At 33.9% G+C, this 24,421-nt stretch overlaps 1 protein-coding gene across 9 annotated transcripts in view; it reads left to right on the top strand.

Annotated features, from left to right (window-relative positions):
- LOC124358998 (poly(ADP-ribose) glycohydrolase-like) overlaps window positions 1–24,421 on the top strand; it is a 94,431-nt gene that overhangs the window by 12,479 nt on the left and 57,531 nt on the right. For all 9 annotated transcript variants that reach the window (XM_046811316.1, XM_046811321.1, XM_046811315.1 and 6 more), the window contains exons 3-9: window positions 412–515; window positions 6,543–6,659; window positions 11,247–11,396; window positions 14,355–14,608; window positions 16,017–16,108; window positions 16,229–16,388; window positions 19,758–19,888. In XM_046811316.1, coding sequence (XP_046667272.1) covers window positions 412–515; window positions 6,543–6,659; window positions 11,247–11,396; window positions 14,355–14,608; window positions 16,017–16,108; window positions 16,229–16,388; window positions 19,758–19,888 — 1,008 coding nt within the window. The remainder of the gene's footprint in view (window positions 1–411; window positions 516–6,542; window positions 6,660–11,246; window positions 11,397–14,354; window positions 14,609–16,016; window positions 16,109–16,228; window positions 16,389–19,757; window positions 19,889–24,421) is intronic.

Here is a 24,421-nt window from a genome sequence, read left to right as displayed (position 1 = left end):
CTGTAGCCAGGGTTTGGTATAGCATTATACTCATGAGACAATGCATTCATTGCATATTCACTGAATCAGTTGAAATCCAAAATTTCCAAAGGATCTAGTAATAAGAGAAATCCTCAAGAAGTTCAGTTATAGAAACTCAGAGTAGTTTTTTAAGTTACATCCTGCTCTTTTCTAAATTCCAAAGAGGAGATTTTGAGTTGCTCTACTTATCATATATAACCACTTAATGTTTATTACTGGAGGAGACTCCAGATTTAGAAGTAAAATCTATTAATGTGTATTAGTTGGAGTTTTATATTTGAATGATTTACATAACATGATAAGTCTCTTTAGATTAGATTGATCAAGTTAAATAAACTAAGAATATTTTTATTTAAATTTTCATTATTAGTAATTTGTATTTGGTGTCAGAAATTCCATGGCGAGGCACTCCACTCCACAAACTGGTAAAAACTACAGGAAAAGATGTATACCCTCCAGTGGCAGTCAGCCCACAACACACTGTTTTATTCAAGGTAAGTGAAAATTAAGGTCACTGAAAATAATTAAAAGTGGTTAACTTCGTATTGAATTTTATTGAAATAGGACAATTTTACATCATAGTTATTTTGATTAAAGTTATGTAAAACAATATTCTTAAAATAGACATAGTAAACAAATAGAAAAAATCATCTTTTTTAGGTGCAATATCATGACAATTTCATCTTAATATTTATCTTGGTGCCTTTTAGCGCCAAGCATATTGGGCAGTTCACGTCACATACCGCCAGAGTTACTGGTGCGGGTTGTCCTGTCGGGCACCGCGGCATTGCCGCTGGATATGTCGCAATAGCGCCAGAGCAATTTTATGAATTATGACATCCGTAGATATACAGTGGAGTCCCGCTAATCCGAACACGTGTAATCCGAACGTTGGTTAATCTGAACAGGTCCAGGAGGAATTATTTATAACGATAATGAACAGTTATAGGAACTAATTACATAAAAAATGAAAATGGGTGCATCATTTCGTACATAAACAAAGAAAACTTTAATTAAATAGACATACAGTATTTTATTAAGACAAATTGTGTACGGTACAGTACATAAATAATGAAGTTAAATACAGTACCAAATTGAAACTTATAGGTTAAGTATGAGTTAAATTACTGTATTAAGAAGTGAAATCAAACAAAAATTAGACGTACAGTACTGATATTATTATTGAGTACAATATTAATTGTTAAAAGATATAAATTCAGTTATTGTCTTCTGTCGCATTGAAGAGAGTCTATTGGATGACGTGTAGTTTCGTGCAACTATTGAACGCGTGGACCCATACAATATCCAGTACGCTCACATTGCTTAATAATAGAACTCTCACACTAAATACGGTAAATGTGCTTAGTATTCGCAAACACGTTTATTTGTCAAGAAATACAATGCAACAGTCAGAAAACATGTTTTAATAAACAATGTTGATAATTCTATAACAAAATAGACCCATCTCAAATTTAAAACCGTATTTTTCTGTAATTCTGGCTAATCCGAACAATCACATAATCCGAATAGGGCTCGGTCCCAATTAGGTCGGATTAACGGGACTCTACTGTAAATCATTCTCATTTTGCAAAACTTTATGATAAGCTAATGATTTTGATCTAATTTTTGTGTGATTAATAACAGAATACATGTGATGGAATTTATGAAATGTTGATTTATTAAAATTGTACACCATTAAAAGTTAGATACTTTTTCCTTTTTTTGTAAATTAAGAGCTCAATGAATGCCTGAAAAAATATTTACTCAACAAATATCTGTATTATAGTGTAATATAATTAATTGAGAAAGACCTGTGAAATGTTGGTAAAATAATACAATTAAACAATTTACAGATTTATACAGGGTGTCAATTAAGTCTGGAACCTCTTTTTTAATTTTTGAACTATAATAGAAAGAAATACCAAAGTTCACACGTGCTTAGTGGTGATAGTAATGCACATATCTACCCAATTACCGACCGGATAATCCCTTTGGGGGACGGTCCACAAGGAGTCAGACAAAATTCTTAAATAGCAGCATAGGTCAAGTTTGGTATCAAATTAAAGGTCTTACTTAGCAGAGTACAATGCCGCAAACCGGACATAAAGAGGTGGATTCATTCAGTAGTTATAGCTATTTGAATTTTAAAACAATTGAACAATGTAAATTATTAAGTATTACAAGTAAACACCAATTTTTAAGTACCTGTGATCAAAGTAAGTGTTCAAAATGTTCCCCTCCCATCATCTGACAATGTAGTAATCGAAGCCAGGAACCAATAATTATTACCAATAACACAACTACTGTTAGAATGTGAAAGTGGCAGATTGAGTCATACACAGCATCTACAGAAACTTAACGTTTGGGCAGGTATTATAGAAAATCAAATTATGGGCCCATTATTTATCAATGGTAATTTAAATGGTGACTCGTATCTAGCAACGCACCAAAATGAGATAATTCCTGCACTACAAGCTGCTCTTGGTCAACAATTTCAAAGAATTTATTTCCAACAAGATGGTGCGCCACCACACTTTGCTCTCCTTGTTAGAGAATACTTGGATACAATATTCCTTCACAGATGGATTGGAAGACGTGGTGCAGTAGAGTGGCCTGCTCGTTCGTTCCCCTGATTTATCTCTGCTGGATTTTTTTCTTTGGGGATACCTCAAAGATAAAGTTTATCGTACTAAGCCTCGAGATTTGGCGCACCTAAGAAATCTCATAGTCCAAGAAGCTCAAGATATTCCTCGTGACTACCTTCAAAATGCAGTGGATGGCTTTTACAACCGCCTAGGACATTGCCAGACGATAGTAGGGGAACATTTTTGAACACTTACTTTGATCACAGGTACTTAAAAATTGGTGTTTACTTGTAATACTTAATAATTTACATTGTTCAATTGTTTTTAAAATTCAAATAGCTATAACTACTGAATGAATCCACCTCTTTATGTCCGGTTTGCGGCATTGTACTCTGCTAAGTAAGACCTTTAATTTGATACCAAACTTGACCTATGCTGCTATTTAAGAATTTTGTCTGACTCCTTGTGGACCGTACCCCAAAGGGATTATCTGGTCGGTAATTGGGCAGATATGTGCCACCACAGATATACCACCGCAGATATATCACCAGTAAGCACGTGTGAAATTTGGTATTTTTTTATATTGTGGTTTAAAAATTAAAAAAGAGGTTCCAGACTTAATTGACACCCTGTATATTTATTAGTAAATAAAGTACAAAACTGACTTTTGCCATAAAAACGCATGTGTTGTTAGATAAAACATATTAGTGTGTATTGTTATTTTCTTTGAATATTACATGAATATCTATGCAATGCATTTCATATGGTACATTTTACATAAAATGCATAAATCAGTACTAATTTTATTGATATTAGTCAATAAATGGTTGTGTACTGCATGAAAATGTTGAAAGCCTAAATAAAGGCTGTTGGCATTTCACCACCAACCTAGCTTTAGCCTAAATAAAGGCTCTTAGCGTTTATAGACAAATAGACAATTATATTTATTTCTGTTAGGCATATTAACAATCATAAGACCCATCATTTCTATTTTATAATATAAAACTGTTATGGTAACATCATAACTTTATACACAAAACGTATTTAAAAATTGTACATTGTATAAGTAAAATTATTTAAAAGCTTAGGATTAAGGTGATTAATATATTAATATTAAGGTGATTAATATAGGAAGTTGTTTTAAGCAGTTTTGTGAAACAAAAGAAAATGCAAAATGAAAGAGACAAACAGCCTAACTCAAGTGCAAGCTGAGATATCTGGTTGACAGTGATGGATAAAAGTGATACTTGACAAAAATTACTTAATCAAAATACATATTAATATGAACAAGACACAAGAAGTATTTAAGAGACAAAGGTGGTACTTAACAGAAATAACTTAATCAAAATACAGATTTACATGTGGGACTTAGAAGCTAAGACTAAAGTATCCATCAGTTGTGGAAAATGCTTGACTTTTTAACAGGTTATTAATGATATTTTTAAAATTTTTGTATTTCTAATAGCTAATGGTAATTTGTTAAACAATTTAAGTTGTTGATATACATGGCTGTTGATTGTTTTAGAAAATCTTACCAGATTTTAGAAGGTGTCGCCAGATTGTTTCTTTGCCTAGTTAGATAATCATGAAAGGAGCTTTGGCAAGAAAATGAGTCTATGTTTTTTTTTTTGACATAAATTAAATTGCTTAAAATAAACAAGGACGGCATTGTCATAATTTCTAATCTTTGATAACTTGCCTTACAGGATTGTCTGTTGGTAAGGTTACCTAAGATTCTAATGGCTTTCATCTGCCAAATGAAAACTTTTGAAGCGTGACATGAATTGCCCCAAAAGCATATTCCATATGTCATTAGTGAATGGAAAAAGACCATAATAGGATAGTATAAGTGTCTAAGCTAACTGATTGTTTAAGTTTTAGATTAGTATATGAGGCTCCCAGCTTAGCTGATTGTCCAGGGTAAAACCCAACAACTTTACACACTCACTTGTGTTGTCCTCAGCAGGAATATCTCTTAGAGAGAAGTAGATTAACTCAGTCTTGTTATCATTTATAACTAGATTATTTAATTGAAACCACATTTTTGCTGAATCAAATGCATTCTTAATTTTTGGTTTAACATTTTCAAAGTTATCATCAGAGCAGATAAGTGTGATGTCATCTGCATAAAGTACGCAAAGAGAAGGAATATTACAATACATATCATTAACAAAAATCAGATAGAGAAAGGGTCCAAGGACAGAACCTTGAGGAATACCTGCAATCACTTCTTGATAGTTTGAACTATTGTTATTGACCACCACTTTTTGTTTCCGCTCAAACAGATAGGATTTTATTAAGTTCAATTCATTATCTATAATACCATAGAAAGATAATTTGTCATATAAAATATCAAAAGATAGACAATCAAAGGCCTTGGTTAAATCTATTAAATTAGAGGCTATTATTGATTTGTTTTCAAAACCAGTTAATATATATTCTAAAATAACTGCAATTGCAGAGCAGGTGTTGTGCTTTGGTCAAAACCCATATTGGTGCTGATACAGTAAACCATTAGTACTAAAACATTCATACAACTGAAGTATTAAGCAGGATTCAATAATCTTTCCAATAATTGGGACAATAGCAATGGGTCGATAACATTCAGCTGAGTTACAGTTGCCTTTTTTTAAAATAGGGGTTACTCTTGTTAATTTTAAACAATTTGGAAATATACCATTTACAAGAACTAAGTTAATTAAATATGTAAGAGGGCTAACTAAAGTATTCCCTAATGCTTTGATAACATAATTGGAGAGGCCAAACACATCTTCACTTTTACTGTTACTAAGGTTAGACACAACCGATAGTATTACATCAGAATCAACATGTTGCCGACTAAAACCAGTTTCAGGTATAATAGGCTTATCAAAGTTTAAAAGAAAGTCAGAATGGCTTCTGTACATGGAACCAGCATCTAAGTCTACACTGCCTTGAAGATTTTTTACAAGTGTTGAAACATTAACAAAATAGTTATTAAGACACTCAGGAGTAATATGTATTTCTGGTTTACACTTAACTGAGCCCGACTCCCTCCTGATCACATTCCAGGCCATTTGGCATTTATTTTTTGCATTTAAAATGAAGTCGTCATTGACAGTTTTCTTAGCATTTGCTATATCTTTCTTATAAAGTTTCTTAAACTTAGTGTACCTATTCTTATCATTTACACTTTCAGTACATTTCCATCTGTCATAAAACATTAATAAGATATCACGACTTGTACGCAGCGCCGGAGTGAACCAGTTATTAAAGTGAGCACCAGTCTTCTTTTTAGATTGTCCAGTACCTCTTTTTGGTTTTACTTCAATTACAGGACACAGCTTATTATGAGAAGAGGTTAGAATATTTAAAAAATTTACAAAAGCAATATTTACATCTACAGTTTCATACAAATACGACCAATCAACAGAAGACAGACAATTTATTAAGTTATACAATCTAAAATTATTAATTAAGCGTTTAGTTTTGATGGGGGTTTCCTTGCCACTTTGGTGAGTAAAAATGAGCTTTACCCAGATGCCCTGAAGCGTGTTGGAGTAAAATTAGTTTTATGACAACAGGCTCTTGGTGCTAAAAAGGTTTAAATTCGTAATATTATAATTAAACTAGTAACTGTTAAGTTGCTAATCTGTTTTTAAATCACCACCATGTCCTAATTGTCCAAAAATTAGTGATTGAATTTTCATACATTATTTGTCATATAATACAAAATTTGCACTGAACAAGAGTGACTCATGTTACAGTTAATAGTAATGAGATTGGGAAGACAAAAGAAGCCATTCCAAGCTAATTTACCTTACTTAATTTTAAAATTGAAAAGTATTTCATGTCATTGTACCTATTAATAATTCTATAAAACAAAAACCATACTATTAGGATTGTTGATACTCGTCTTATATAAAATGTTTATTTGCTCGATGAATATGTTTGCAGCTGCCAGTGAAGGAAGGTCAAGTGCCTAAACCATGGCCAGAGAAACCACAAGACAACTGGGATCAGAACCATGTCCGTATGCCACACTCGGCCTCAAACCTCTATCCAGTCACTCCAGTAAGTCGAAATCTTCATTGTTTAAGTCTATTTTGAAAGTCAAATGCTCATACCAGTTTCAATTTTGACCCTCCGACTAATTATAAGAAACTCCCAGAATGATACACTGGTTTTTGCCTGTGTGTAGCATATTTTTCAGATATGTAAAAACATTATATGCTAAGTGATAAGTAATAAGTGTTATATATCAATTCTTTGTTAGAAACCAGAAAGAAATGTAAAAAAATAAAAATATTCACTTACTAGAGTATTGTTTTTTAATTGTAACAAATTGAAAAATGTATATTAAAATTGTTTATTTTCTATGTTTTACTCCATGTAACTTTCACATGACTTGAGATAGTAAGATACTGTAAATGTACAAAATATACACAGTTTTGTTGTGAAATTAGTAAATTTAATTAAAAGATTCTACATAATTATTATCAGTAATAATGATTTTTCTGTTATTTTCCAATTCTTAACAATCATGGTACCAAAAGCTTTAACCCTTAGAGGTCAAACGGGACAGCGTCTGTCCCACTCGTGATGAGTGGCCGATTAGCGTGCGGGACAGCGTCTGTCCCGGCATACTTGGGTGGCTGAGTAGCGAGTGGGACACCTGCTGTATTTTCACAAAAAACTAATCGAAATTGTTAACTTTGTTTTGAAACGTTTACTTGCAAAGAAAGTAATTTGTATAGTTATTGTGTAGTGTTATTTATCTCCAGTTCTTCACACATTTGGTTTCAACCGTAGTTGAAACAGCTTTGTTTTAAATCTTATTTACTCCCTTTGTGAACATGACTAGGTGAAGAATAAGCAAAAATGTGTTGTCTCATCTTTCGTTGAACATACTACATCTGTAGCGCTATTGTTTACGCAAGGCGGAAACCTCTCCGTAACTCAATGGACAGTTGGGCAGGCGAGGGCAGGCAGGTCTCGCGCGCACCGCTACTCAGGCACAGCGCACGTCAAATAGCGCCGGCGTCAAAGGGTTAACTAATTTTGTGAAACCCTTTGCGATGTAGCCAAAACATATCTCTCGCTCAGCTTGGATGGAATCTCATGTGGTTGTCCTCTCAGCGTGACGTTTTCCTGCATCGCCACTCACGTTTTTTTAACCAAGTACATAACTTGACTTGGATTTAAATGGCAGTGTTTGACCTGTACTGCCATCTCTGTCATTTTATTTAAATGACTGAGATTTAAATGAAATTCTCAAACAATTTACAAAGTTCAAGGTTAAAACTTGATTGATTGGTATTTATTGCTTGTTTTTAAGTGGACCAAATATGTAATTTAATCTATAGGATGTCTGTTTTGAATGTATTTTTATTTACATAGTAAAAATACAATCAGTTTCAAGTATCAACAGAATATAAATATTTTGAGCTTTATCTCCACCAAATGTACTGGTATTTTAATAAATTGATAGGATATCAGATGCAGTGACACTGGCAATCATATACAAAACAATTCTGAACGGTGTTTACTATGGTATGTGCTGCAAATAGAGAAATTAATTTACTGACTAATTTGGCAGAGAGATTGCAGCACTTTCCAGCCACAGCTGAATAAGGATTGAACTTTATAACTGTGCAATACAGTGGGCCACATATAGTGGTCTGACGAGCTGAACAGCAAGGGACATTAGGTGTAGCCCGTCGAGCTAAGGGACAGACTGGGCTATCATATCAGTTTAATGCCGTACCACAAACGGTTAATATCTTTTTTTCTACAAAGATCTCCAGTCTAACTTTTTCACGTTTATAATGTAAATTGGCCAAATTAAATAATATAAGTAAACAATAATGTATGTATGAACAAAACACTATAATTTACTAAGACATTCAAATAATCTCTGCATCTGTTTTTGTGGAAGTTCTTCAAACACAAAACTTACATCAATTTTTAAATTTAAAATGTTTAAATGAAATGAGGGAACCATGTGAGTTTAAAGGTTTTTATTTTTTTTTAACTAATATTATTCATTGATTTATCAAATTAATTTTAGTAATAACAATAAATATGTACCACTTTTCATTTAGATTTATATCAATTTAATGGTTGCTAAGGCAATTAATTTTAGTAATAACAACAATAAATATGTACTACTTTGCAACAAGATAGGTAGTAAATTTAATGGTTTCTAAGGCAATTAATTTTTGTAATAACAACAATAAATATATACCACTTTTCATTTAGATGGATAGTAATTTATTGGCTGCTAAGACAATTAATTTTAGTAATAATAATAACAATATATATGTACTACTTTTCATTTAGATGGTTGGTAATTTAATGGTTGCTAAAGCAATTAATTTTAGTAATAACAACAATAAATATGTACTACTTTTCAACAAGATAGTTAGTAAATGTAATGGTTTCTAAGGCAATTAATTTTAGTAATAACAATAAGTATATACAACTTTTCATTTAGATGAATAGTACTAATAAAATTGAAACAAATATGTTGTTAAATTGGTGTGTGAATAAAACAACAACTTTTTGTGATTAAATTATGGCAAAGTAAATTTTTAACAAACCAGTAGCTTTTTAAAGGTCATGGTTTTCCCGAGATAAAGTATTGAAAAGTGATAAGTGAGTTCCTGGTACCATGTAATCTTTGATTAACGACTAAGACCAGTGAATATTTAATGTCATTTGTTTTTCATCACACACAATGTTGTCACACAATAAACCACTTATTCATTCATTTCATTATGGCACTTATATACTGCCTAATTTATGTAGTCAATTCTATACATGGATGAAATGTACAAAATATTTAACAAAATGTGTTGTAACATCATAAATAACACAACAAAGCTCGTGTTTCATGTCAAAAAAAGAGTAGCTGTTCAATGAGTGATTAAACTGAACTGTATAATTAATTTTTCAGCGTTACTAGAGTATGTAAAAAGAACGAGAGTTGAACAAATGGGCAAAAGTGGCGAAGAAATATGGTTTAGAGATGAACATACAAAAATGTAAAGTAATGAAAGTAGAGAGAAGGGAAGTAAATAACAAAGACGTGTTAGTTGAAGGAAAAAGGCTTGAAAAGGTGAAGGAATTCTGTTATTTAGGAAGTATCATAACAGATAGGGGCACAACAAGAGAAGAGATAGGAAACAGAATATGGAAGAGTGGAAAGTTTTTCAATATGGTGAAGAAGATTGTGTGGAGTTGGAACATGGGAAAGAATCAAAAGTATTGATGTATAAATCTTATTTCCAACCAATTTTATTATATGGAGCAGAGACGTGGACGTGGACTAAAAATGATTTAAGCAGATTGCAAGCTGCAGAAATGAGATTTTTAAGAGGGATAGAGAAGACTACAAGAAGAGATAGAATAAGGAACGAAATAACCAGAGAAAGATTGAAGTTAGTTTCACTGCAAGAGACAATGGAAGGAAGAAGAATACAGTGGATGGGGCATGTGAAGAGGATGGGAGATAATAGAATGCCTAGAATAGCACTGGAGAAGGAGGAAGGAGGAAGAAGACCAAGAGGAAGACCGAGAGGAAGATGGAAGGACCAAGTGTGGAAAGACATAGAGAGAAGGGGACTACACAAAATACAGGTGGAGGAAGAGGAGACCTGGAATGACAGACAAAAGTGGAGGAGGCTGTGTACGACGACCCGTGATAACAGAAACGTCTGATGATGATGACTAGAGTATGTAAGCAAGCATTGCCATCACTTAACGGTGAATCTTTCTGCCTCTGTTTTTAATTTCGCTCTGAAGTTTTACACCATTCCACTACTCATATCTGATGGACCTCGACCGACAACATTCCTCCTTGTGGTCAAATATTGGGTAAGGATTCAAATAACAGAAAACGTGAGAAAAATATTTTTTGTGGGGTCAGTGAATAGGCTATGGCCTCTAAACAGATTTGTATTCCTTATGCAGACACACCTTAACTCTTTCGCTACGAGTCTGATTACTCACAACCTTTAATACAAGGCATTTTTATTTCTTCCACAATATAATTTAATATCAAAAGCACTTTCGCTGGTTAAGGCATCAAGTATACAACGCAGAAAATGAAATACTCACAACCTGTTCTAGTCCTGCCAAGCCTTTGAGTAGAGGCATGTATTAAAACTGCCCGGCAGTATTTAGATATTTTGCAACATGTTAAAAATTCATGTAATCATTGTTATATTATATTTTAAACCTTGAATTTGCTGTTTACTTGTTTTTATAAACAATCTTAGTATCAATAGGTAAACAATAAAAGAAAGGTTTTGTTTTTTTTTTGCGGTTTGACTTTGAAAAGAATATTAAAGATGCAACTCCATATTCATTCTACAAGTATTAGATGATACTAATACTTTTCTGAACAAGTAATAAATAGGTCATGGAGATAACGTTATATATTACATTTTTGTGAGTATTTTTATTAAGTGTTGCAAATTATTTTGACAAACTCCATAAGACCAGACTCTGGGCTGGCAGTTTATTATATGTTGATTGGCAAGGGCTTGGCAGTGAAAAGGTTAAGGTTTCATTCTGAAGTTAGAAGAGTGGTGTGAAGGTTAAAAAGGTTCAGTTTTACCAACACTCTAAATCCATGATGTGATGTGCTGTTGACAGACAGAGCTGAGGAGTAGATGGGAACTGGTGCAGCAGGCACTCAGCAGCCCTATCAGCAATAGTCAGCAGCTGGAGGCGGCCATCTTACACTACAACTCCAAGTACAGCGACCGCTGGGACTTCCGGGCGCTTCACTCTTTCTTCTCTACGGTTAGCCACTTAAACAATCTCACAGAACGTTGTGTAAAAATTACATTTTCTAAAATAAGATACAGTCCTGCATTTGTATTTTTGTTTTAATTTGAGCTCTTGTTGTTTATAATCTTTTAGAAACTGGTCATGTGCTTAATTTTTTTAATTGGCCAAACTTGTATGTGGTTCAATTCAAAGTTTAAGCTGGGATGAAAAGTTTCTTAGCAAAAATGCTACAAGCTTTTCAGACTCTTTAGCAAAATATTTATCCTGTAGCACTTATTAATAGTGTTGGTTTTTTGCGGTATTTCAATAAAACTGTTAAAAAACAGTTTGAAGTTCTCTAATACTTTTGCCTTCATAAACAATATATTTTTGAATAAAATATTGTTGTTAATATATTTAGAACCCCAATAATTAAAAGATGAGATATTCGTGAAGAGGTTTGATTAAAAACAGTTTATTACGAAATAATATTTTTTATTTATTATCAAAATAAAATAATTTTTTATTAATAAAAAATATTAATAAAAAATATTTTATTAATATAAATAAAACATGAAAAGTCTTCTCTCAATATAAAATAAAAAATGAAATAAAATAAAATAATTAGTGGACAATAATTACTGAGAGTAAATATCTCCTTTCTCAAAAACAGGTATTGTAATGGTAAATTTCAGACATTTAGGATAGATACCCTCAAAAAACATCCAGTTTATGAAATAGGCCATAGGACATAGCAAAACACTGTAACATTGCTTTAACCCTCTCCCGGTCGAATTACCGCGACGAGATTTTGGCGCTACTGGGCTGAATTAAATAACTGCTGTGTCGCGAGGGGACACCTATTCGCGTTTTTATTAAGTTAAGAACTTTATTTTAATAAAACTATTATGTATTATACATCGTTACGAAGATTATTAAATCCTCTATAATAACGTTGTATTTATAAAAAAAAGTATCAACCTTATGAGGAAAATTAAAATCAAACAAAAATAATGCTATCACGCTAACACCTTGAACCTGCCATCTATGAAGTACAGAACCAAATGTAAAGACTACGAAAACAACTAACGAAATGATTTCAGTCAATAAGTGGTTATAAAAAGTCCCAAATAGTTCATCAAATTACGTAAGATAGCAGCACAAGTCAGAAAGAATTGTACTACTGAACAACTAGATCACTGTCAATGAAGTAATCAATGAACCGTTTCAAATTATTAATCCTAGATAGCGTCCCTAGACATAAAACTATGAATAAACAAGGCAACAATGACACTGCCAATAGATATTTCCAGTATTAGTTCCACAAACAACCGTATGACAGCAGCACAAAGCAGAGAGCGTGGATAAAGCAATTGGAGGCGATTGGAGGCGTTTGGACTTTAGCGCCAGGCGCCCTGCCGAGGCGTTTCGAGGCGTTTGCCCGGGAGAGGGTTAATACATAATTTGATAAACCATAAAAATCTTCAAACTTTGAACTACTGAGTTTTTTAATACATCTTTCTTCATAAAGTACAGTTACATCATTCCATTTAAAATTATTTACAATGTTAACATGTTGCTTCTAGCATTTTGTCTACATTTACAATATTGGCTGGGTTTGCATTTGGTATAGTATCATTACAAATATTTACAAAGTAATTGTTAAAATTTTCAGCTGAGAAAGGAAAACTGTGATTTTTTTTTGCTGCTCTCCCTCCCCACTTCTGAATTTATGACCTTCCAAGCTGCCTTACACTTGTTGTCAGAAGTAGTTATAAAATTATCATTGGCTCTCAACTTTGGATCTATTCTAATTTCATACCTATAGATCTTTTTTAACCTAGCATAAGCTTCTTTGTACACTGTGTTGGTTCTAGATTTGTCAAAATAAAGTAAAAGTACATTTTTTATATGCTTTAATTTTGGAGTGTACCAGTTTTTATCAGACCGAAAATCTCTAGGTTTTGATTGTTTTTTTAATTTTTTACAGGACAGAATTGATTATAAAGATCAGAGGCAGCCTCCAAGAAAAATTGAAAAGCCTATTCAACAGAACAAAACCTTGACAATTCACCAAGCCAATCTAATCTGCTTAACCTACTTATAAAAATATTTACAGAATAATGATTCAAAGGTCTAAAAGTACTTACTGTTGTTTGGTCCTTCCAATTATTTTTATAATTTCCGGTATTGATTTTCAATTTAATATTAAGTTTTAATCCTAGATGATCAGAGAGATGTGGCTGAATTAATTCACATGAATATTCATCATTATGTTTGTTTGTAATAATGTTATCAAGACAGGCATTTAATCGAGTTGGGGTTTTGTTTAAACAATACAGGTTATAAGATCTTAACATATTCTGAAAATTAATTATTTTTTATCTGTAAAACGAATTTCCAAATTAATGTCACCAGTTATGACCAGATTACAACTCTTAAATTTTTTAAATTTATTCAAAAAGAGAATCAGATTATTTAGAGCATCATTGAACACTTCAATAATTGAATCTGGTGTTCTATAAACTGTGATAACAATTAGTTTTATACTGGGGAAAACAACAGATGATCTTTTTCAAGACTGAATTGCTCTAATTGGTTCATAATCATATACAAAACTATTACTAACATATATAGATACTCCCCCATGTCCTAAGTTTTTTCAACAATAATTGACAAATTATACCCGTTAGGTAAGCAGATATCCACCTCCAGAGTAGCAAGCCAATGTTCATTAAGGCAAATTATATCATATTTACCTTTATTTAAAAATATATCTAATTCATTAACCTTATTTCTAAGACACTGAATATTTATATGAAAAATTGTAATGCTATCAGAAAATTGGTGTATGTTATTGCAAAGCAAGTTTCCTTCGATACTCTCAATTATTGATCTGTTCCCGGTCTTGTTCTTATCTCAGGATCTAAGAAACGATCTCGGAAACCGACACATGAGTGTTTTAAATTTAGAATAGATTGATTTTTACAGGCTCTGGAGGAAGTGGAGACAGAGCATTTCTTCGCAAAGGTGTTGCCGAAGGTAGTGAAGTTGGCACTCAGCCTGCCGACACTGCTGACCCAGGGGGTGCCTCTGCTGAAGCAGCATGTCTCACACTCGATCAGTCTTACTCAGCAGCAGATCAGCTGTCTGCTGGCCAACGCCTTTCTCTGCACATTCCCTTGTAGAAACACCGACAAGAAGGATTCTGAGTATAGTACTTATCCCAGCATCAATTTCAATAGGTAGGCAACGGAACGGATTGCTCTTCTTTTAGTATTGATGGTATTTTTACAGGTTGTGATACATTAATGAAATTTAAATTATATTCTAAACCAAAATATTCATCTTTTGTAGGTCAGTAATCACATTTTTTGTTACCATTTCACAAAATTATTGAGTATAAAACCAAACATCTACCTAATATAAGTAATAATCAATGGTAATTAAACTATTGGCAATTTTATCACCAACAATAAACAACTTCCCTCATAGGTGTCCATTGGTTTTATAATTTTTTGAAATGAAATACGAATTTGATTTAAATTAATATAATTGTTGAATTTTTAAAAACTCCCATTTCGATTAGCATCTACATTGCCATATTAAATCTATTAACTAGATTTAGTAAGGCAAAATGTGTGGATTGATCAGAAAACCTAATGTCGTACATTCCTTGTAGTAATAAAACACTTGATGTAATAGGTAGGTCAACGCACGTGAGTACATGAGTACATGCGATCGCTTCTCATGAAGGATCGTATGTATTCACATAAAAAAATAAATAAAAAACCACAGTAAAGGGTTCATTAAAAATCTGTTCTTTGTTTATGTGTCTTTATTTTCATGTCAGAGTAAAATAAGCTTTATTAACCCTTCACACGCCACTGGTAGACCCCATTACCTTTCCTATAACGCTAAGACAAGTAAAAAATTTGATTTCTTTAAGTTCAAAGCTAATTTTTATTATAGCTTTTTAAATATAAAACAGGGAATTTTACTGAAAATTAGCATATTTATTGATAAATATAAAAAAGAACTATTTACAGAACTGTTTATTTTAAATAAATTTTAATTTCATAGTAAAATGTAACTAAACTGAAAAAGAACCTGAATTAAACTTTGTAAATATTTCAAACTAATCACAAAACTACCTCATGATGAAGAATAATAACGAGATGTGTAATAGATGCGCGTGATCGTGACAACCAAAGAAGCAGTAATACACGCCACGGATATGTTTGGTTATGGCTCTGTAGGAGACGCAGAACTGACGAGCAGGTGGTCGGAGTTAGACATAGGGCACTCCCCTCCCCCTGTCGCTGAGTGAAGGTCGTTTATAAATGGCAACTGCGATAAGCACAGAGTGTGCACCGGGCATTTCAAAGGCTTTTTGTGATCTAAAAAACTCTCCAGGACATAATCTATAATATCAAGTGTAACTGTTTTTGCCATTCTGATATATCCGTATACGGCTTGGGAAGGGTTAATCAGTTAGCTTTGTATGGTGGAAATAAATGACGTCACCCAACGTCAAGCTTGTATTCGATGTTGCAAGTATTAATTTACTTCAATAACAAAAGATTAACTGTACTCTATTACATTAAATGGAACATATGGCTAATAGAGTGTACATGTACTTGTTTTGTGCAGACTTTTCACGGCAGGGAATAAAGGTAGACTTCCACCTCTTCACGAAAAACTGAAATGTTTAATAAACTACTTCAGGAGAGTTACCACAAAAGGTGAGGTTTCAGCTGTTGTACAATTATCTAAACTTTTTCACAGAAACTGCCTGTAGATGTGGAATTTTGTCAGTGGACTCCCAGAGGTTCAGAAAGATCTATAATCTTGTTGGCTTTTAGTGCCTGAAGGCGTTGTGACGTATTCACGACACTACGTCCCACCGGGGGAGCTGCCAGACTGGAGTAAGGCTACCAACAGACTGCCCAACATGTACGTCTCGAGTACTGGCACGATAGAGGACGAGGGTACCAACATGCTTCAGGTGGATTTTGCCGACAGGTTAGTGTGGTTCAGTGGCGTAACTAAGATTTGGCTTTTCAGGAGGAGGGGGGGATAGATCTGATTGAAGAGTACCCCACATAGTTGTGTGTGGAATAAATCTAAATTTAAATGTGCACTTTTTTATTCTCATAGTGAGCAATAAAATAAAATTCACTGGACTGAGCAGCTACATATTATAGATTCCTTAACCCGTTAACCACCACGTCCCTGGATTCACTACAACACCCATGCGCCTGGTTTAGTTACATACTAAAACTCCCCAACACTGAGTATTTTTTCCCATTTTAAGTTTTTACATAACACTTTAAAGTTTAGTAAATACAGTAATCAATTAAAAATTTTTACAAACATCTAAAATAATGTCAATCTGCCAAATAATTAAAAGATATTACCACTATCACACAACTGCCTACGAATAAACATAGGAAAACACTTTGTAAAATATCAACGTTACGTAAACATTCCCGAACTCGTGTGTGATATCCAAGTAGTTTTAGTAATGTCCAAAAAATTGCACCACCAACTGGACAGCTGTCTTCTAAACATTTCTAACATAATATAGCACCAAGTAACACAATATAGAAATGCAGACTCTGTGGAGAAGAGGAGGAATCAACAGAGCATATTTGGTTAGATTGTCCTGCCGTCTTAGAAATTCGGAAAATATTCCTGGGAGCATATCTCTTCAGCCCCTAGGATATCAGAGAACAGGAGCCCTCAAATCTGATAGGCTTCTGTAAAAGCCTCGAGCTTTGAGGACACAAATTTAAGTAAGGGAGGCGCAAAGGTCCTTTTAGGATTAAGCACGGGGTCAAGCCATCCTTTTCCCTCAGGACAAAAAAAACACACAATATACCAGCTGATGAAACAAAAATAAACCAGCTGATAATATGAAAACGAGTATACTCAGGTGAGCCTGTTGTTCTCAGAACTAGAGTTGCACGATATATCTCTGAGGCATGGCGGTTAAAGGGTCAATACATATTTTGCTTCTATAAAGAGCTGATATCTTTAATTGTCAAATTATTAAATGTGAGCCTGACCTAGTGCAGCATCATTCACGAACTTCTGGGTACTCCATACTCTTATATTCCTAACATTAATATCCTTGCATTAGATGTGCTTTTGAGACTGACTGTTGCAGGTAAATCTACTAAATCTATTCAAACTTATTTTTGTTTTTGTCTAATGTTGAGCCCAAAGAATATGCCTACAGAATGTATATAAGGGCTGTCCCGAAGGATCATATATTTTCATAATACAGTTCTGAAAAACTAGCTTACTGATAACAACCAAACGGGTAGTTTCCAACAAAATGCTTTCCTTTGGACACAATGCACTTGTTGAAACAATCCTCCCACTTTCAGAAACAAGTTGCAAAGTTCGCGTTAAGGATCGCCATTAGTTTCGTCATCGCATTCAGTTTGACCTCTTCCACTGTTTAAAATTAGATTCCTTTGAGCGGGGATTTCAATTTCAGGGTCAGTAGTCATGGCTTCATACAGCACAGTTTTAAAATGCAGCTACAATCTTCCATGAGCAATTTTGCGATGAATTTTATAACCATTGGTTTCAAACCCAAATCCGCTAATTGCACATGTTTGTTGTTTTCAGGGGTTTATGTGTATGAAAGCCAACCAGATTACTTTAATTAAATTGTAACCATTTTTAAAACTGTTGAACCACAATTAACCGTAAGTCAGCAACGTAGCTGCTCACCCAGCAGGGATCACTTCTGGCTGGTTTATACCTACCAGTTGAACCCACCACTGGGCACAGCAAAAACCGATGTGCCACTTCAATCTGAGCAACCTTATGGATGTCTAGTAGCGGCACATCACTAACCGCAAATATTGAGATTCTGGGGTTCATGGGCAATTCGATAGGTCTAGTCTACTGTGGAAGATGACTGTTGGAGTTGGTGGGGTTTGTTTCCTTAACTCAGAGGTTCTTGTTAACCTCAACAAGGGTGTGCCACCCCCTGCCAATTTTGACTGGAGAGGCTGGTTCAGAGCTGGCCTCCCCTTTTTCCAGGATGACTGAGATGTAGTGCCCTAATTCTTCCTCATGGATCTCGATAGGAGGCGGCCCTACTCCCTAACCTTACCCATCCTGAATATCCTATCACTCCAGAAGCAGCGCAAAGGTTCTTACAGGACTAAGTGCAATTTATAAGCTTCTTGTCCTAAGAGAACAAAAAAAAAACCCTTACTGGCAGTTGACTTACTTAACATATGAATGAGAGCTATTCTTGGAGCAGCAGGAGGTTACAGAGATCATGCATGGTAAATATGATAACTGTAACTTAATTACACTTAAACCAATATTCAATACTTTTATTTTTGTGAGGCCTTTTGATAGCAAGGCTGTCTTCGTCAGTAGCCAATATAAGCTCCATCTTCAACATGATAACAGTAGCTGTCGTAGATAAGGAGTAATCATCAAATATGGGTTACTTTCTGAACAACTCTTGTATGTTCAAGTTCTAATTACCCTAATAATGATTTAGATAAACTTATTTGTCATAAATGTGTCACATTGTGATATAGCATGTTTTCTGCAACAAGGTACTATGATCATCTGCTGTTGATTGGAAATATGTTGGTAAATGTTGTAATTGGTAAATCTAACTAAAAGTATTTTGAAGACTCTTGGAGCAGTTGGAAAAAACATTAAAAATATCTCTACCTTTTTACATAAAATGGCTCAGTTTATACAATTATATTATTATAAAATTTATGTAAAAGATTATTCAACATTTTATCTTTAACAAAATACTTTTAAAATAGTACAACATTTTTTGGACGAGGCCTTTCCAACAAAATTTTGTGTGGAGTCACCTGACGATAAAACCGTTGGTTTTGAAAGGCCTCGTCCAAAAAATAAACTATATTGGAAAAGTATTGTTTTAATAACATAACTTAATAACTTTTAGTACTACTGTGAAAGTATTTTGCTAAAGATAAAATGTTGAATTATCTTTGACATCATATAATTATAATCACATAATTGTACTTACTTAGTTAATCCATAAAAGAAGAAAGTTTAATGCCAAGAGCATAACGAGACTAACAAGGAAAGCGTTAGTCAGCAATAAAGGCTTAACAGTGAATTACTTGCCATTAGAAACAACTATAATAGTCACACTATCGCATATAGAACTTTAAAAATGAGACATTGGGTTGCATTTAAAAAAAATCACTTCAGTATGTTTTTTTCCAATCCATGTGTATTGTGATCAGTAGCTAATGTGATAAAGATGAGAGAAAAATATAACAAGTGCTAACGTACTTGGTCCAAACGTATTTACAGCTACGATCGATAGTTATGTTATTAAAAATCGTTGAAGAACATTTATATTTACAGGTTTATAGGAGGACTTGTGTTTGGCCGAGGCTGTGTTCAAGAGGAGATTCGCTTTGTCATCTGTCCGGAGTTGCTTCTCGCTCGTCTCTTCACAGAAGTTCTGGACGACACCGAAGCCATCATTATCAGCGGTTAGTGCAGATAATTCAGAATTTTATGTTAATCTACTGTTACACGGTGATCATTAAGGTAGCTCCTTAAACTGTTAAAGCATGTTATCCTTTCTCTCTAAACGTTTAAATATTGACCACCATAAATCCACATTAATTTTTGAAGAATTTCATTCGATTAACACATTGAGGATCGATCTAGAACAGTAGTGCCTTACCGGGTCGAACTGTCCAGTGTTCATACTCACTTACTTGTACGAACTGGATTCTTGTATGTAAGTTACACAAATTTAGGTCTATATTATAGAGATATACAATATATTTCATATTATATTCACTAGCACTGTAATAAATACCAGTCTGATTCAGTCTATCGTAATAATAATATGTACAGCCGGGTGCTGCGACCCGTTTAGTTGAACCGGTCAGTACAGAGTTACTAAGCCTTCCCGCTAGAGCGTGTTTTACCGGTCATCGTGTTCAACAAAATAAACGACTGAACGGAATGACCAAGTGAACGAAAGGATCCACTTGTAAAAAAGTATTGGAATAGAGGAAGAAACAATATATCTTACAGTGAATGGATAGATATATAAGAGTAAATGTATTGTATTCACAACAGTATATATTCAGGAATCTAGTAAATGTAAATATATATTATTATTACAACTGATTAAAAAATAATTAATTGTATGTTACTATATACATTACTAAATATTTTAAATGTTAATACTTATGAACAATGGACTTGGTTTATTGATATACCTTTGATTTATCATAAGGTTATTTCACTACAAATGTTTCAGTAAATTACTAAACATCAAACAGACACATTGCTCGTTTGAAAATAATTTATTTTTATAATAACACATTTTATACATTTAACCGAGTAAGTTCCCACCACTTTTCATAATACCCAGGTTGACTATAAGTTTTAACGATTCATTAAAATGATATTACGCACACTACTACACAGAACGCCTCCTCTCAGATCGACCCTGCACATCGCACCTATATCGACCATGTGTTATCACAATGATAACCTTTTAAATGCTAATTGGCAATCAATTTTTAACAGCACTAATGTAAATGTTTTTGCACTACAACTTCAAAATATTATTACAATTTCAATAGCCAGTCGAATAAATTTAAAACTAGGTCATAAAAGCTAAAACCATGGATTACTTCAGATTTAGTCCAAGCTATAAGAGAAAGAGATAAATTAAGTAAATTGGTGAAAAAGCAACCATTTAATGTGGAGCACCGAACTAATGGGGATTTTAAAATGTTTTGGTGGGTTGTAAATAAATTGAGTGGTAGAGAGGTTAACAAAGTTTTTTTCCAGCTAAATAAATATTTGCCAAATACCAAATTATTCAATGACAAAATTAAGCTTGAAGTAGTCAACGAATTTAATGAATTCTTTTCGAATGTGGGTCAGAACTTGGCGAACTCCAATGGCTCAAATATAACAATGTTTTGACCGATCTTATAGGCTTAATTCGACCTTTAACTTATGCACTGTTACAAAAGGTTATACATTACGTATCCAGTTTGAGAGGAAATTCCGCTCCTGGGCATGATTCAATACCTGCAAATATATTTTAAAAAATTCACATCATAATGTGAATGTGTCAAAACACATTAATTTTTCTTAATAAAATCCGCAACTACATTTTTGCCTTCAGACAATGACGAGAAGTACTCACAGGATAAGGAAATTAAAGTGGCCTATTTTGCTTTCGTTCAATTCCAACTTTGATTTGGTATTATAGTCTATGGTGCTGCTTTCAAAACTATTATTGAGCCATTAATTACTGAACAGAAAACAATACTAAAAATAATGTTCTTTAAGAGTAAAACATATTCTTCAGAATTGCTTTTTCTCGAGGCAAAAATAATGACTATAAGACATTTGTTTATCAAAACAATTCTTATTTACTTATACACTAATTTTCATACTCTTTTTGCGTTGACAACTATACTCATAACACACGATACTCACAACAAGTCGGCATTACAGTTTCTATATTTTAAAAAAACATTCAGTGTAACAAATTTGTATTATATTTCTCCTGTTTTGTACGGTAACGTGTGTTTGAGTTACAACTTCGCCAATTACCTAATCTTTACTGGTTTAAAAACGCGTAAAGGATTGGTTACTATCGTTAGATGGCGAAGAAGTATACAGACTTGTTGTCCCTTGTTATCGCTGAACTTTTAACCCTTTCTCATTATTTATTGTTATTCGGTTGGTCCTTCACTATAATTACCGTAACTAATACATCATACAACAGTGCAGCAAAACTAGATTTATACTCGGTTACATATCATTATCAATGTGACTCATCAATTGCATGCATGGTCACTGTTGTCATTGCCACCCAGCCGGATTAAAAATATATTCTAGAACCATTTAATAATCTCAAAAATTACAAAACTATTTTTTATACTTGTAATATAATTTGTTCTATTATTAGTTTTGAGTTCCAATATCCACGACCAAGCCCATGTTGGCTCTTCCCAGTTATAATATTCTTCTTTTTTCAAATTTTAATTGAATTAAATAGAATTACTACAAGATTTATATAATAAGAAATAATTAAATATGTATAAGTACTATATTGTTACACTCTTGTTACATGGTTTCAGACATTGTATGTATGTGCATACGTTGTCTGAAATGCTAACCAAGGTGTCAGATGCAATGGTTAGAAATACTCCTTTGACAGACCATATACGGTCTCTATCGGAAGTAGGGAGAAATGGATTAAAAAGGAATCCTGAAGTTTTTCACTGATGGTTCACGCCTTGACTCTAGGGCAGGATATGGAATACATGGACCTGGAGTTGACATGGCTGTGCCCCTAGGAAGACATGCCACGGTTTTTCAGGCGGAGGTCATGGCAATAGACTCATGTTCCAGAAGACTCATACAAATGAGGACAAAAGGATTATCATACCTAATACTTTCTGATAGTCAGGCTGCACTGAAGGCACTTGATACCTGTTTGTTTGATTCTAAAGCGGTCTGGGAATGCAGGAATGCTCTAGCAGAGCTGGCAATGAATAACAGAGTAACACTCGGTTGGGTACCGGGTCATGAAGGTATTCATGGGAATGAAAAAGCGGACATCCTAGCCAAAATGGGAGAGGAATCCACATTGGTGGGGCCTGAGCCAGGTTATGGGATAGCCTTCTTCAACATTAAAGCTCTGGTCAAAGATTGGGAAAAAAGGACAAGGCACAATAATTGGAGTAGAGCCTCAGGATTAAGACTATCCAAATTGTTTATCTCTCCTTATGCTAAAGGGTGGTCAGCTCTCCTAGACCAGAATAAGGAGGATGTAAGACTGATATTAGGAATTTTGACAGGACATGACCCTCTGAGGAAGCACCTTATGAAGGTAGGCCTTAGTCAGAGTAATGAATGTAGACTCTGTGGAGAGGAGGAGGAGTCAGCGGAGCACGTTTGGTTAGATTGTCCTGCCATCGTAGAGACTCGGAAAAGATACCTGGGAGCATATTTCCTCAGCCCCAAGGACATTAGAGAACAGGAGCCCTTAAATTTGATTGGTTTTTGCAAAAGCCTCGGTCTTTGAGGGCACAAAATTAAAGTAAGGGAGGCGCAAAGGTCCTTTTAGGACTAAGCGCGTGGACAAACTGTCCTTTTCCCTCAGGAAGGAAAAAAAATGTGCATACGTTTGTTGCAATACTTGTATATGTATATATGTTTTATTGTACTATTTTTGGGAAAATAAACCATTTTCATTTAATTTCATATACCTGATTTGGAAAAAAGTATCAAATTTATTCAGTTGCCAGGCAAAATTGAACAACACTTTCAAAGTGAACGGGTCTTTTGAAAAACTCTGATCTGGATCAGTTGTTCACTTAACTGACCCGTTCGAATTAAACAACACATTTCTAATGGCCACTGCTACTGCACGGCTAACCTCAAAACAAAATTCAAGCTTCCTGCATACATCTATGACTACATTAATCTGTTCAATTAATATTTTATGCTTAGACTTCGACACTTGTATATGCCTACACAAAAAAATATATAGTTATAGAACAGGTAAAGTAGCTGCAATGTAAACAAAACTGTGAGAGCGAGACACGATCCACACAGCTGATAAACAGATACAAGAAGGTGCTGGTCCCACTCCCCACCCCAACTCCCCGCCGGAGGGGGGCCCCTCCTGTGCAGTATTGCTCAGAAATTTGCTTCTGCGTAGGTTTCTTTAATAGCGGTTGACCTATAATAATATTATAAATGTGAAAGTGCCTTTGTTTGTTTTTTTTTTTTTTTGTTTTCATGCATGAACTACTTAACCGATTGTACTGAAATTTTACGTGGACATTCTTGTGGTTCCTGGGATGAATATAGGTCTATTCTTATTTCGAAAATCCCATCAGGCTACACCCCAGTGGTCTTTGAAGTAAAAATTCCCACCTTGATCTCTAAAGTTGTGTAATAACACCGATTTAAATTCCAGCGATTAGGTAAGTACAGGGTGGAGCGCGGTAATTTGCTTTTTTGCACTGCAG

Source organism: Homalodisca vitripennis, chromosome 4, assembly GCF_021130785.1.
Source record: "Homalodisca vitripennis isolate AUS2020 chromosome 4, UT_GWSS_2.1, whole genome shotgun sequence".
Classification (NCBI taxonomy): domain Eukaryota; kingdom Metazoa; phylum Arthropoda; class Insecta; order Hemiptera; family Cicadellidae; genus Homalodisca; species Homalodisca vitripennis.
This window is presented reverse-complemented; position numbering and strand designations above follow the sequence as displayed.